This window comes from Salmo trutta, chromosome 2 (genome assembly GCF_901001165.1).
Source record: "Salmo trutta chromosome 2, fSalTru1.1, whole genome shotgun sequence".
NCBI classification, from domain to species: Eukaryota; Metazoa; Chordata; class Actinopteri; order Salmoniformes; family Salmonidae; genus Salmo; species Salmo trutta.
The window spans coordinates 52532413-52546044 of NC_042958.1; the positions used below are offsets into that span (position 1 = coordinate 52532413).

Sequence of the window (13632 nt, forward strand, 5' to 3'; positions counted from 1 at the left end):
ATCTAGCAAACACTTTTATCCAAAGCGCCTAAAGTCCTGCATGCATGCTGAATGACCAAAATGTAAATATCATGTAAAAACAAAGACTTGCAAAGCATGCTGGGTATTATTCTAATGATAAATCTGAAGCAAACACAGACGTCTATGACTGGTTCAGATTTGGTCCGGTCCGGAACAGACCTAAAATCAACATCCATGGACGTTGAAATCAAGGCCGGTCTGGACCGCGCCAGAAAAAGGACCAAAAATAGACGATGCTGTTGGTCCATGCTTATGTAACTAGTGTGAAATTGCTAGCTAGTTTGTGGTGAATTTGTTATTTCCCTTGCTCTGCTGGGGTTGTGGGTTTTGTGGAGCAACAGGTAACGATGCTTTGAGTGTGACTGTTGTTCATGTGTGCAGAGGATTCCTGGCTCAAGCCCAGGTTGGGGCGAATAGAGGGACAGAAGCAATACTGTTACACTTAGTAGTAGGAAGTTTGATGATGCAATTTTCACTTTATAATTTAAAAAATTAACATAAATAAAAAGCAATTTGGCAAGAGTAAGTGTAGGCTACAGTACTATACTCACACAATAGTCAACAGTCTCTTGGCATTCCACGATCATGAAACATGTTGAGGAGTCATTAGTTATTTGAATAGGTACAACATCGTTACCTGTCGCTCCACAAAATCCTGCACCATCAAGAGCATCTTGACTGATTGCATCGCTGCCTGGTATGGAAACTGCTCTGCCTCTGACCACAAGGCACTACAGAGGGTAGTACATCCAGTGGCGGTTCTAGACCATTTCAATTGGGGGGGCCAAGCTGGGGCCACTTGTACTGTTAGAGGGGCCAGTTACATTAGACGTTATTGTTGTCATATCACATTCTTCACTGCATTGCAGACATTAGCAGGCAAAATACCATGTTCGTAATCATCATCGTTGCCACTGTCTAATAGCAGATGTAAAAAAAGAAAGATAGCAAAAATTTGTTATGTAAAAATAATTTCATACTCCACATTTAGGGGGTATACAAGGGGGTCCAAAATTGTTGTCACTTCCCCCCCCCCCCCCCCCCCCCCCCCCCAGAACCGCTAGTGAGTACATCACTGGGGCCAAGCTTCCTGCCATCCAGGACCTCTATACCAGGCGGAGTCCGAGGAAGGCCCTAACAATTGTCAAAGACTCCAGCCACCCTAGTCATAGACTGTTCTTTCTGCTACCGCACGGCAAGCGGTACCGGAGCGCCAAGTCTAGGTCCAAGAGGCTTCTAAACAGCTTCAACCCCCAAGCCATAAGACTCCTGAACATCTAATCAAATGGCTACCCAGACTATTTGCATTGCCCCCCCCAATCCCCCTCTTTTACACCACTGCTACTCTCTGTTGTTATCATCAATGCATAGTCACTTTAATAACTCTACCAACATGTACATATTACCTCAACTAACCGGCACATAGACTCTGTACTGGTACCCCCTGTATATAGTCTCACTATTGTTATTTTACTGCTGCTCTTTAATGACTTGTTACTTTCATTTCTTATTCTTATCCATATTTTTTTTAACTGCATTGTTGGTTAGGGGCTCGTAAGTAAGCATTTCACTGTGAGGTTTACACCTGTTGTATTAGGCACATGTGACTAATACAATTTGATTTGAACACAGCTCATGCTTGGTTGTAGTCTGGTCTCAGGTCCATTCGTATTATTCTCTACGTAAATCCATCACACTCCATTTAGTATGATATGTTATTTTTCCTATGGTATGTATTCATTTGTGGATGTCTATCACACATTTTCTATGACGGTTAGGGTTAAGTTTAGGAGTTAGTTAAAGGGTTAGGGGAAGGATTAGCTAAATTGGTCAAGGTTAGGGTTATGTGAAGGGTTAGCTAAAGGGTTAAGGCTAGGGAAGGGTTAGCTAGCATGCTAAGTAGTTGAAAAGTAGCTCAAAAGAAGTAAGTAGTTGAAAAGTTGCTAATTAACTAAAATGCTAACGTAGTCCATCATGAGATTTGAACTCGCAACCTTTGGGCTGTTAGACGTTTGCATTATACATTCACCCATCCTGATCAACCGCCTTACCTCCATCTGTTTTATGTAACCATTCCAAGCATAACACACAGGATCATACTAATTCGAGTGTCCCGGATTTACGTGTACTATGTTGCTTTTAGTGTATAGACCAGGCTGGGTCTGCCCATAGTGAGCTATCCGCAGCGGGCACATGAATTGTACTCTGCGCCTATAATCTGAGTGTTTTACTGTGTCCTATTTAGATTACGGCGATGTAGTGCTGTTGTGAATTCACGGCTTCAATGGATATTTCCTCTCTGAGCAGCGACGCTCTGGTTAATACATAGAGTACCCAAGGGGACTACTGTTATTAAGGCGCTCGAGTAGTAGCAGTCATCAATTCCGACGGAGCCTATTCCGATACAAGCAAGTTCCACACTGGCTACTTTGCCACTTATCGCAGGAGGAGTGCGTGTGATTTCTGTTTCTGAATGCCACTTTAGAACGGGAACGGGAAGGCAAAGCAGACAGAGGGCGATAGAGTTCCTGATGTTCAGGGATTCCTCGGGATGCGTTTTTCTCTAAGAAGCACTATCGGGACAGGATTTACATGGCTTTAGAGCTAATGGTAAGTCTTTTTCTGCCCATTACTTGTATTTTTTAGAAGAAAAGAGTGTTTGAGATGTTTTTATTCTAAGGATTTTACAGAATGAAGTGCCAGTCTATTGCAGGGTCCTACTAAAGTCAGTGTATCAGACTGGCTGTCACTATTTGTCCGTTTCATAGAATGGTCATCCTGGGTGAACGACTTTTTTGGGATATAATGGCCAAGTTATTATTTGCCGGGATTACTGTATTTACTTGTTATAGAACGCATACGAACGTGTAACCGGATTTTCTCCACATGACACCACAACGTGAATATCGTTATCCCATACCTACAAAACTATAGGGAATTCGTTAATTCCGAACCTTTGCAATAACACGCATGTGAATTAAAGGTTTACAATAGTATATTTATCTATTTTAAGTGTACAGTTACATTATCCCGTTGTACTTAATGCAGGCATGATTATGCAAAGGGTCATCCAATTAGCGTGAACATTCTCAACTGCAAACGAAAGTGTCTTTTGTTAGGCTTGGGATGTCCCTACCCCATTTGAAGTTAACATTTAAAACGGTTAAACTTAGGGTTCGGTAAGGGATAGGGTTTAGGGTAGGGATGTCCCAAGGATTCCGGAATCAGAATTGAATCCCCAAGGTCCCAAACTGATCTGTGAAAAAGAGGGGTAGCCTACATCGGTTTAAAAAAAGGAAAAGTTCAATTTATTGTCAATGCTTCTGGAATTTTGCGCATCTTTAAGCAGGAGCAAAATCGTGAAGCTACTCACATTTGGATGTCATGGATGCCTGCTTGCTAAGGTTACAGTTAGGGTATGGTTTAGAATAAGGGTTAGGATTAGGGCTAGGGTTAAGGTTAGTAGATAGTTAGTTGAAAGAGTGTAGAGCATCTACAGATGAACTATCCAAATAAAGTGGTACCATCCTTTCTCAGTGTTTAGGCTCACAGTAGCTGGATTCACATTAACATACACGTTTGTGCATTATCAAGGGTGTTGCATACATCTGCATATGCATAATTGCTACTGCATACATAATACAAGCCTTCCTTTCTCTGACACCTGATGACATAATACAAGCCTTCCTTTCTCTGACACCTGATGACATAATACAAGCATTCCTTTCTCTGACACCTGATGACATAATACAAGCCAACCTTTCTCTGACACCTGATGACATAATACAAGCCTTCCTTTCTCTGACACCTGATGACATAATACAAGCCTTCCTTTCTCTGACACCTGATGACATAATACAAGCCTTCCTTTCTCTGACACCTGATGACATAATAGAAGCCTTCCTTTCTCTGACACCTGATGACATAATACAAGCCTTCCTTTCTCTGACACCTGATGACATTATACAAGCATTCCTTTCTCTGACACCTGATGACATAATACAAGCCTTCCTTTCTCTGACACCTGATGACATAATACAAGCCTTCCTTTCTCTGACACCTGATGACATAATACAAGCCTTCCTTTCTCTGACACCTGAAGGACATAATACAAGCCTTCCTTTCTCTGACACCTGATGGCATAATACAAGCCTTCCTTTCTTCTGACACCTGAAGGACATAATACAAGCCTTCCTTTCTCTGACATCTGATGGCATAATACAAGCCTTCCTTGCTCTGACACCTGATGACATAATACAAGCCTTCCTTTCTTCTGACACCTGAAGGACATAATACAAGCCTTCCTTGCTCTGACACCTGATGACATAATACAAGCCTTCCTTTCTTCTGACACCTGAAGGACATAATACAAGCCTTCCTTTCTCTGACATCTGATGGCATAATACAAGCCTTCCTTTCTCTGGTGCCTGATGACATAATGCTGTATGAGGAATGTTAATTCAATATCTAAAAGTGTCTTAAAAACATACTGCACTTTGTCAGCCTCCACACACAAGTCAAATGCAGCCCAGAACTGATGTTAAATCAATGGGCCATATGCTAAGCTACAAGAGTTCATCCCGTTGCTTAAGCATAACCTCTGGGCTGGACGCAATAGTAACCTTCTCCAAGTGTAAGATGAGGATGCTGATGTTTAGCCAGGTCATCGTGTTTACCATTTCGGCTGGGTATACATTGCCGTGGGCTCATCACTGATCTCACTGAGTCAGAAGTCAGGACCCTTCCTGGTTAGGGTCCTGACAAGCTGCTTCTAGCATTTAACCGTTACCTGATACTCACTGAATTGTGTTTACTATGTCTACAAGAGGCATGTCTAGCTCTCATTCAGTTGTCTTGTCTGTTTGTATCCAGTAGTAGAGAGAGGGAATTGTAGAGCAGTTGAGTACTTGGCTGTGTCCATTTTTACATTTAGACATAATTACTATATTTCTAAATGTCTTTCAATGTTGCTCATCAAAGGAGACCAAAACATTTTTGGATCATACTCCAAATAATCAGTCTAGGTGCCAATAGCTTGTTAAGCTTTCTCCCTCTCATTAAAGACAATGGGTAATTGGATTCAGCCTGCTTTCAGGCACTGCATTTAATGCTCTTTAAGTCTGGAGCCCCCTTATCGAATTAGATTTCTTTAATTAGCTGTCCAGAAATGTTTGTTCCAACTATCCATCATTGCCACCTAGACCAATCTGTAGCCAGCAGCAGTGAACAGAACAGGGAGAAAATAACGAAAGAGGGATTCATCGAATAAGCTTGTCATTTGAAACAAATGCCGTTTGCTGCGTCTGTCAGGTCCATTCTCCCCAAACCTGCATAAAATCAGTTCACTTCCATCCAGAGGACGGAGGAACAGAACACTTACGGAGAGGTTTGACTTCTGCTATGGATGTTAGACCTTCAAAAAGACTATGTGAATCAGGGTCTGTGTTTTGGATTAAAGTGCTTGAAAACTCAGTCAACACTTTCGCCTTTGTCTCCTCTACATTTGAGAATGATGAGTTTGGCTTTGGGTTTATTATTTAGAGCCCTTGAGGCAGTCAGCTGTGAAAGTTATTTTATACAATTGCTGGCTCAAATAATGTTATTTCTCTGCATTCCTCTGCTCATATCAGAAAAAGAAAGCAAGTTGGACACTTATAAATCCAAATATTTGTTTTTAAAGTGCTCATGCTACCAAACAGCCTTTGTTTGTCCAGCTGACTCTGCCCATGGTACTGAAAATGTAGTGATGGGTGCTGTCCATGGTGCTGAACAGTACTGGTGCTTTTGTGGCTGCTGTCCATGGTGCTGAATAGGCTGGGGCTATTGGGGCTACTGATATTATTGGATCTACACTGAGTATACAAAACATTAGGAACACCTTCATAATATTGAGTTGCACCCCTTTTGCCCTCAGAACAGCCTCAATTCATTGGGGCATGGACTGAAAGGTGTCAAGCATTCCACAGGGATGCTGGCCCATGTTGACTCCAATGCTTCCCACAGTTGTATCAAGTTGGCTGGATGTCCTTTGGGTGGTGGACCATTCTTGATACACACAGGAAACTGTTGATCGTGAAAAACCCAGCAGTGTTGCAGTTCTTCCAACAAACCGGTGGGCCTGGCACCTACTGCCATACCACGTTTAAAGGCACTGAAATCTCTTGTCTTTCCCATTCACCCTCTGAATGGCACACATACACAATCCATGTCTCAATTATCTCAAGGCTTTAAAATCCTTCTTTAACCTGTCACCTTCCCTTCATCTACACTGATTTGAAGTGGATTTAGCAGGTGACATCAATAAAGGGATCATAGCTTTCACCTGGATTCACCTGGTCAGTCTATGTCATGGAAAGAGCAGGTGTTCCTAATGTTTTGTACACTATTGAGGATGCTAGTGCTGTCCATGGTGCTGAACTGTACTGGTGTGCTTGAGGCTGTTGTCCATGGTGCTGAACAGTACTGGCGTTATTGGGGCTGCTGTCCATGGTGCTGAACAGTACGGACATTATTGGGGCTGCTGTCCATGGAGCTGAATACCTTCAGGCTTGCAATCTTTTGTGCTGCAGCCCTCTGCAGTGCCACATTACGAAGTATAATGATGTCCATTGACATACTTTAGTTCACTTACCGGTGTTGTATTATAAATAGCTAAAGCACAGTGTCGAGGACATTATGCTCAACATCCATTGCATCACAGTTTTTTTTCATTACGATTAACACAAAAAAACACTACTCAGGAGCATTCATTTGTGGCAATCTGTATGATAAAGCGCGTAATTATATTAATTTGTTCCCCTGATTTAGGTCATTCATCTCTGAACATGAGTCATTCACAGATTGTTTTTAATGGGGGGGAAAACACTCACAAATATACCAAATCTAACCAATTATTAGTCTTTTGATTCCTGTCATTATTTGCCTTCATTTTGCATTCTCTTGTTTATCATGTAGGCTTCAGTAGCTCTAGTAGAGCTTGTAGACCTTTTAAAGGGGCAATCTGCAGTTGCTACATCCATTGTTAGACTTTTAAATGAATGATATTTACCCATTGATTCATGAACAATTTAACTTATACTGTAGATGTCTCATGAGCTCAGTTCAACTGTCACATCAAATCGGAACCCCAAATATTTTGTTTGCAAACAGTGTAAATGTTAAAACTATCATCTTGATACAGATATTTCCGAGGGTTGTAGATATTTCAGAGATGTTTCAGAGAGGCTCTCTTGCATGAGTAAATCAAGGTGCTCCGGTGTTAGTGTTGATGGGCATCAGTGCCATCATTACTCTCCTCTGGCTCCTGCTCCACTACAACCCAGTCCTGCCTGATTACCTTTCACTGTGGATAATGAGGGCTAAATTTCACCAGCCTAATAGATATTAAAGTTCTCTGGGAAAGACCATTACACAATGTCCAATGAAGAATACATTAAAGAGATTTTACTTTTTGTTGGCAAGGTATTTTCTTTTCCAAGACAGTAGAGTGCTATTGGATGGATTAATATGTTGTAAAGGTTTATCAAGTTTCTAGTGAAACGTTGCGATGAAGTAAGGTAAAGATGGCAGTTTTTTTACTCATCTACTAATTACTGGTAAGAGTAATCCTTCCTTCAGTGTTATTGCCAGTTCCACAACATCACATTCCCTTTCCGCCTCATTATTCCCAATGAATAGTTTCCCTTTAGATAGCTCGCCTGGCTAATGGTCTTTCTCCTCAGAGTTAGTGAAACACCGGTGACAGAACTGGATTAGCAGTGTTAACAAGTTAAATGTGGTCCATTACCCAGCTGCCCTTTGCCTGCTTCTCAGACAATACACATTTATGACTTCCAAAGTACCATGTTACTTTCCAGTCTCCTCCATTTCATAGACATTAGATTACAGGAAGAACCAACAGCCTATTCAAGAAAACCTTTCAGAGAACACATATAATATCATAGTCTTTCTCTTTTTATGCCAACTTTTTCCACTTTACAAAATATTGGAAATCATTTTTTTTCTCCGGAAATATATTAGCTTTCCCTCTCAAAGAATATTAATAAAAGGCAGTTGTTGTCAGAGTAGATGTGGAGCCTTTTTGTGAGATTGTGCTGCTGGGAGGTTGAGCCAATAGCACAGGAAGGCAGGTGTTGTCTCTGTTACTCTAAGGGATTAAAGCTGAAGTGAAGGGCTCTGTCTTGGGCCATTAGCTTATTGAGACCTATATCAATTCTGGGGAAGATGTTTACTGTGTGGGTGTTCGTGCGTGTGTGTGTGTGTGCGTGCATGCGTGCGTGTGTGGGCATAAATGTGTGCGTGTGTGGGCATACATGTGTGTGTGCACGTGTGTGTGTGTGTGTGTGCTCTTGTTTGTTGTGTGTGGATGTATGTTTTTAAAATGTCTCTACAGTCAATTACCTGGGTGGATTAAATGCTCAAAAGCTCTGCTACATGAGAAAACTAGACATATTTTGGCATTAAAGCTTTGAAACCCCAGTGTTCATTTTGCTTTTGAGTCTTGGTTGTCAGAGGTCTCTCTGGTTTTATCTGGGAACAGAACTACAATGGGGGAAAGATATGCATCCGCTCTGACAATGGAGTGTATGAAATTACATTTTCTCTCCAAAGAAGCTCTTGGTTGAGAGGAGCAAAGACCATAATTATCAGTCCACTTACATGACCAGGGGCGCAACTTTTACTGGGGATGGGGGGGACATGTCCCCCACATTCTGAAATTGCATTTTTGTGCCCCCCCCCCAGTTTTATCATTGGAATGTGATACAAAACGAGGCAATTGGTGTGCTTTAGGACCATGCAGACGCCTCCAAGTCGGGCAGGCTGTTTGGAGTGCTTATCGGACTGGAACATTTTTGTTTATAAGTTAAATCCCCCCCACTACTTAAACCAAAGTTGCACCCCTGTACATAACTGGGTAGCGATGTGCATTGTTGGGAAAGAGCTCGCAAGTTAAGCATTTCACTGTACTGTTTAAATCTGCTGTATACGTGACAATAACACTTGCAACTCGAATCAGTTCAGAAAGAGAAGGGCTTGATGTTATAAGGAATCGGTTAGCTTGATAGCCTACGTCACGATATGTCTCTGTCTGTGTGTTATTTTTCCTTTGCTCAGGACTAAAGCTTTCTACCAAAGTATGTACTATTGAAAAATAATTTCAACCCATTGCATTTCTCCACTGCTTTTATATTTTATTTTGAGCGAAATTCCTTTTGTTAATTTAACTAGGCAAGTCAGTTAACATTGCATTCTGCACCGTCTGTGAGATCCACACAGTCATGAATTCACAGTACCTGCATATCTTAGCGATTGCATGCATTTTTACCCTAGCACTATCCTCTTACAATCCTCTTTCAATACATTTCCCCAAAACATTTTTGGGGGTATATTATCAGTAGTGAAGGGATACATGGAAGAGACCGATTTTCATATAATTAGTTACCAATGAAGACATGAAGGAAACATCAAAGCTATACTTTATTGTGGAGCGTTACTGTAATATCTCTCAGGTGGAAAACACTATAAACTACACTGTCTACTTCAAAGGGAATGGTTGAATGTAGTTCCTCCCTGGTGGTATTACATGAGAGAACCTGAATTTGATAGAAGACCCCCGTAGCCCTTCGAAAAAATACTTTCACTAAGGTAAAATTGGGTAGGATATGTCCTTTGAAATGGACTGATTCAGATTTCTTTACGAATACCTGCAATTCCCCTGTGAAGGTTAGGTTTTCTGGTTTCTGGAGAAGGAATAGTGGACGATGTTGTAGAGAAAGAGTTAAGATGTTAACAAGATACCATGCCAAGATACCATGTCAAAGATACCATGTCAAGATACCGTGGCATGGCAGTTTGTTCTTGGTTGTCGATGTTCATGTTAACATGTGGATGTAAAGATTTCAGCTATTATGACCTGTCTATGAAGCTAATTAGACCTAGAGGATAGGGCCAAGAGGAGTTTTTCCTGTTCAAGTCAGGATGGCAGGACTTATTATGACATACACGACAGAAAAGTAATTTTCCTTATCTTTCTTTCGCTCTCTCTCTCTCTCTCTCTCGCCCTCCAGGTAGGCACGCAGTAACGATTGACAAAAATGCAGAAGAGGTCATGGCACTTCAAATGGTTAGGGATAGGACTTCTGCTGTTAGCTACTTGTTGCCTGTCTCAAGACACAGATGGTAAGTCCTCTATACCGCCTCCTCAGCACTTATATCCTATGCACACTGTACAACTATATATATATATATACACACACACACACACACACACACACACACACACACACACACACACACAACTACATATACAACTACATATATACACTACCGTTCAAAAGTTTGGGGTCACTAAGACATTTCCTTGTTTTTGAAAGAAAATCACATTTTTTCTCCATTAAAATACCAGCAACCATCACTCCTGTGTTCCAATGGCACATTGTGTTAGAAAAACCAAGTTTATCATTTTAAAAGGCTAATTGATCATTAGAAAACCCTTTTCCAATTATGTTAGCACAGCTAAAAACTGTTGGTCTGATTAAAGAAGCAATAAAACTGGCCTTCTTTGGACTAGTTGAGTATCTGGAGCATCAGCATTTGTGGGTTCGATTACAGGCTCAAAATGGCCAGAAACAAAGAACTTTCTTCTGAAACTCGCCAGTCCATTCTTGTTCTGAGAAATGAAGGCTATTCCATGGCGAGAAATTGCCAAGAAGCTGAAGATCTTCACAGAACAGTGCAAACTGTCTCTAACCAGAATAGAAAGAGGAGTGGGAGGCCTCGGTGCAGAGAAAGAGGACAAGTACATTAGAGTGTCTAGTTTGAGAAACAGATGCCTCACAAGTCCTCAACTGACTGCAAAAAATGCAAAAACTCACAAAAGCTCTGATGAAGACCGTTGCTCAGATGTGCGAGTGCCTTTTGAATTTTGAATTTGACTTTACAAACAACAAGTGGGCTGCATTGGAATCTATTTCTTCGGAGCCTAGACCTATATAAAATAACTTAGCCTACCTCAACCAGTTATGAGGCTTAACAGCCTAATAGAAGTAGTTTTTTTTATTAGGCCTACTTACAATTGCAACTGGTCAAAAATGTAGCATCCTACATAAAAGAATAACTTAAAGAAAAAAGTCTGCACGTTCAAACTAATACAATGTAACTAAAAAGAAAGCGCACATTTGTAATTCCCAAACTAAAAGTAATTTTAAAGTTAGGTACAAATTATGTGTGACATTGTGGTTACAATAAAGAATGTAGCCCAGCATGCAAATGGTTTCAATTAGCAGGACAATAGACTTTTTATAGCCAGGCTACTGTTGTGAAAGTCCCTCAACTTGCAATATATAGTACTCTAATGTGTTACATTTCTAACTCAAAACAGCACAAAACAGCATTTCTTCATCAACATATTTATGCTTTTGTTAATCTTCTTGAGCTTCTTCTTTTTTTTCTGTAGCAATTTTGAGCAAATTGCTCAAGGGCCATGGTTGATTCGTCTGTAAAGATGATGTTATTGAATGTCTCGCCAGCTTTGATCCATGCCTGGGCCTGCAAGACGCAAAGTTCTTTGTTTGTCAGACGAATCATTGGGTCGAAACTACAGAACAGAACAAAACAAGCGAACACACATGGTTAGTGTTCTGAGAATTTTTTACAAATAATATATATATTTATAACATTTCTTACCGAACCGTGATGCCCACAGATAACAGATTGCCTTTGCCGGTTGCTCATCATCTTCATTCATCAATGAGTCAATGGCTTGAATAGTCATTGACTCACTCATGCGTTGAAAAGGGTGAGGGATGAGATGGAGTTACAATCCGTGCCAGGCACACCTGTGAGCTCTGGAACTCCACCTCCGACAGGCAGAGTCAACATACAGTACGTGGCGGGTTCGTCAGGTTTTCGGTTCACCCTGACATTTCCATTCCTTTTCTTACAACAGAACTTGACCAACTGCTCACCAGGCACAGCAAGGGCTGCCCGGACCGTTATGCTGTTCTGCTATTCCCCAGGATGTGTAACGGAAGAGAGATACCACGAGTGGGCACAGAATACATAGCCTTCCCGATGTGGCCGTCTATTCAGTACCGTTTCGCGCGGCTCTGAGACAAGCATGGAGAAGCGAAAATGTTCAAATATTCCATGATATTCTTAAGATATGTGTTGACTGAATATAAGCAAGTGATGTCTGCTAAATAATCAAGTTAGGTTTCTCCAGAAATAAATAATTCTAAATGACTGGCTTTATTTACAAATTAGTGAGAATGTCTCACCCCATGTTCAAGAATTGCCTTTTTCTCGCTCACTCTAGGTTAAATGAAAATGAAATCTCCAAAATGTCGTTACTTTTTAAATAAAGCAATTATTATTTAATTTAAAATGATATAAAAGCCCCTTAGATATTAATAAGAGTCCTCCAGTCCTCTAAATGTAAGGAAAATGCCCATTAGATATTAATATAGATTCCTCCAATCCTCTAAATGTAATTATTGGCGGAAAGTCACATCATTGAAAAAAATATTTTTAGATATACTGTTAAAAATGGTGTAGGTGTTATTTATTTTAAGAGCATATTGAAGTTAGAAGAAAAAGCCTACATCTAGTTTAGCACTGTTTTGTGCTGCTCTGAGACAAGCACGACACAGGGATTATTTTGTTAAATAGCCCAGTACTGTACTGCCAGACATCACGTTGTACAGCGCCATATTTTCCTTTCCATCCTAACTGAAACCCAGAGGGTTTTTCATGGAATAGAAACACCATAATATTAATCAAATTAATTAAGCAAGTACCAGTCAAAAGTTTGGACACACCTACGCATTCAAGGATTTATCTATATTTTTACTATTTTCTACAATGTAGAATAACAGTGAAGACATAACAACTGTAGCAGGTGTAGCCCATCATGCAAATGTTTCCTATTAGCAGGACAATAGACTTTTTATAACCCGGCTACTGTTGTGAAAATCCCTCAACTTGCAATGTATCTGATGCTTAAGTACTCTAAAGTGTTACATTTCTAACTCAAAACAGCAGTACAGTATTTCTTCATCAACATCTTTATGCTTTCGTTAATAAAATAACGAGAAAAAAGGACATTCAAATGCGGATGTTTATATTTCACTTAATCTCCATTTGGGTATTGGTTAGACAAGAATTTGAAAATTAGGGTGCAGAAATGTTATGCTCTTAGTGTAACCTTTATTTAACTTTGCAAGTCAGTTATGAACAAATTCTTATTTACAAGGACTGTCATTTTCCGTTCCAGCAAGTACAGTGAGGGAAAAAAGTATTTGATCCCCTGCTGATTTTGTACGTTTGCCCACTGACAAAGAAATGATCAGTCTATAATTTTAATGGTAGATTTATTTGAACAGTGAGAGACAGAATAACAACAAAAAAATCCAGAATCCATTATAGACTGATAATTTCTTTGTCAGTGGGCAAACGTACAAAATCAGCAGGGGATCAACTACTTTTTTCCCCTCACTGTACCAGTCCACAGTTTTCACACACCTACTCATTCCAGGATTTTTCAATATTTTTACTATTTTCTACATTGTCTAATAATAGTGAAGACATCACAACTATGAGATAACACATATG

At 40.3% G+C, this 13632-nt stretch overlaps 1 protein-coding gene across 4 annotated transcripts in view; it reads left to right on the forward strand.

The window, feature by feature from the left end:
• The window catches only part of LOC115156999 (protocadherin-15), a 329145-nt gene that overhangs the window by 71335 nt on the left and 244178 nt on the right, over positions 1–13632 (forward strand). For 2 of the 4 annotated variants that reach the window (XR_003868374.1, XM_029704834.1), the window contains exons 1-2: positions 2286–2631; positions 10089–10200. Coding sequence is in view for 3 of the 4 variants with exons in the window: in XM_029704834.1 (XP_029560694.1) it covers positions 10116–10200 (85 nt within the window). In the remaining variant the exon portion in view is untranslated. Of the gene's footprint in view, positions 1–2285; positions 2632–10088; positions 10201–13632 lie in introns of those variants that run through there. The other 2 variants (XM_029704842.1, XM_029704851.1) reach the window with 1 other exon arrangement.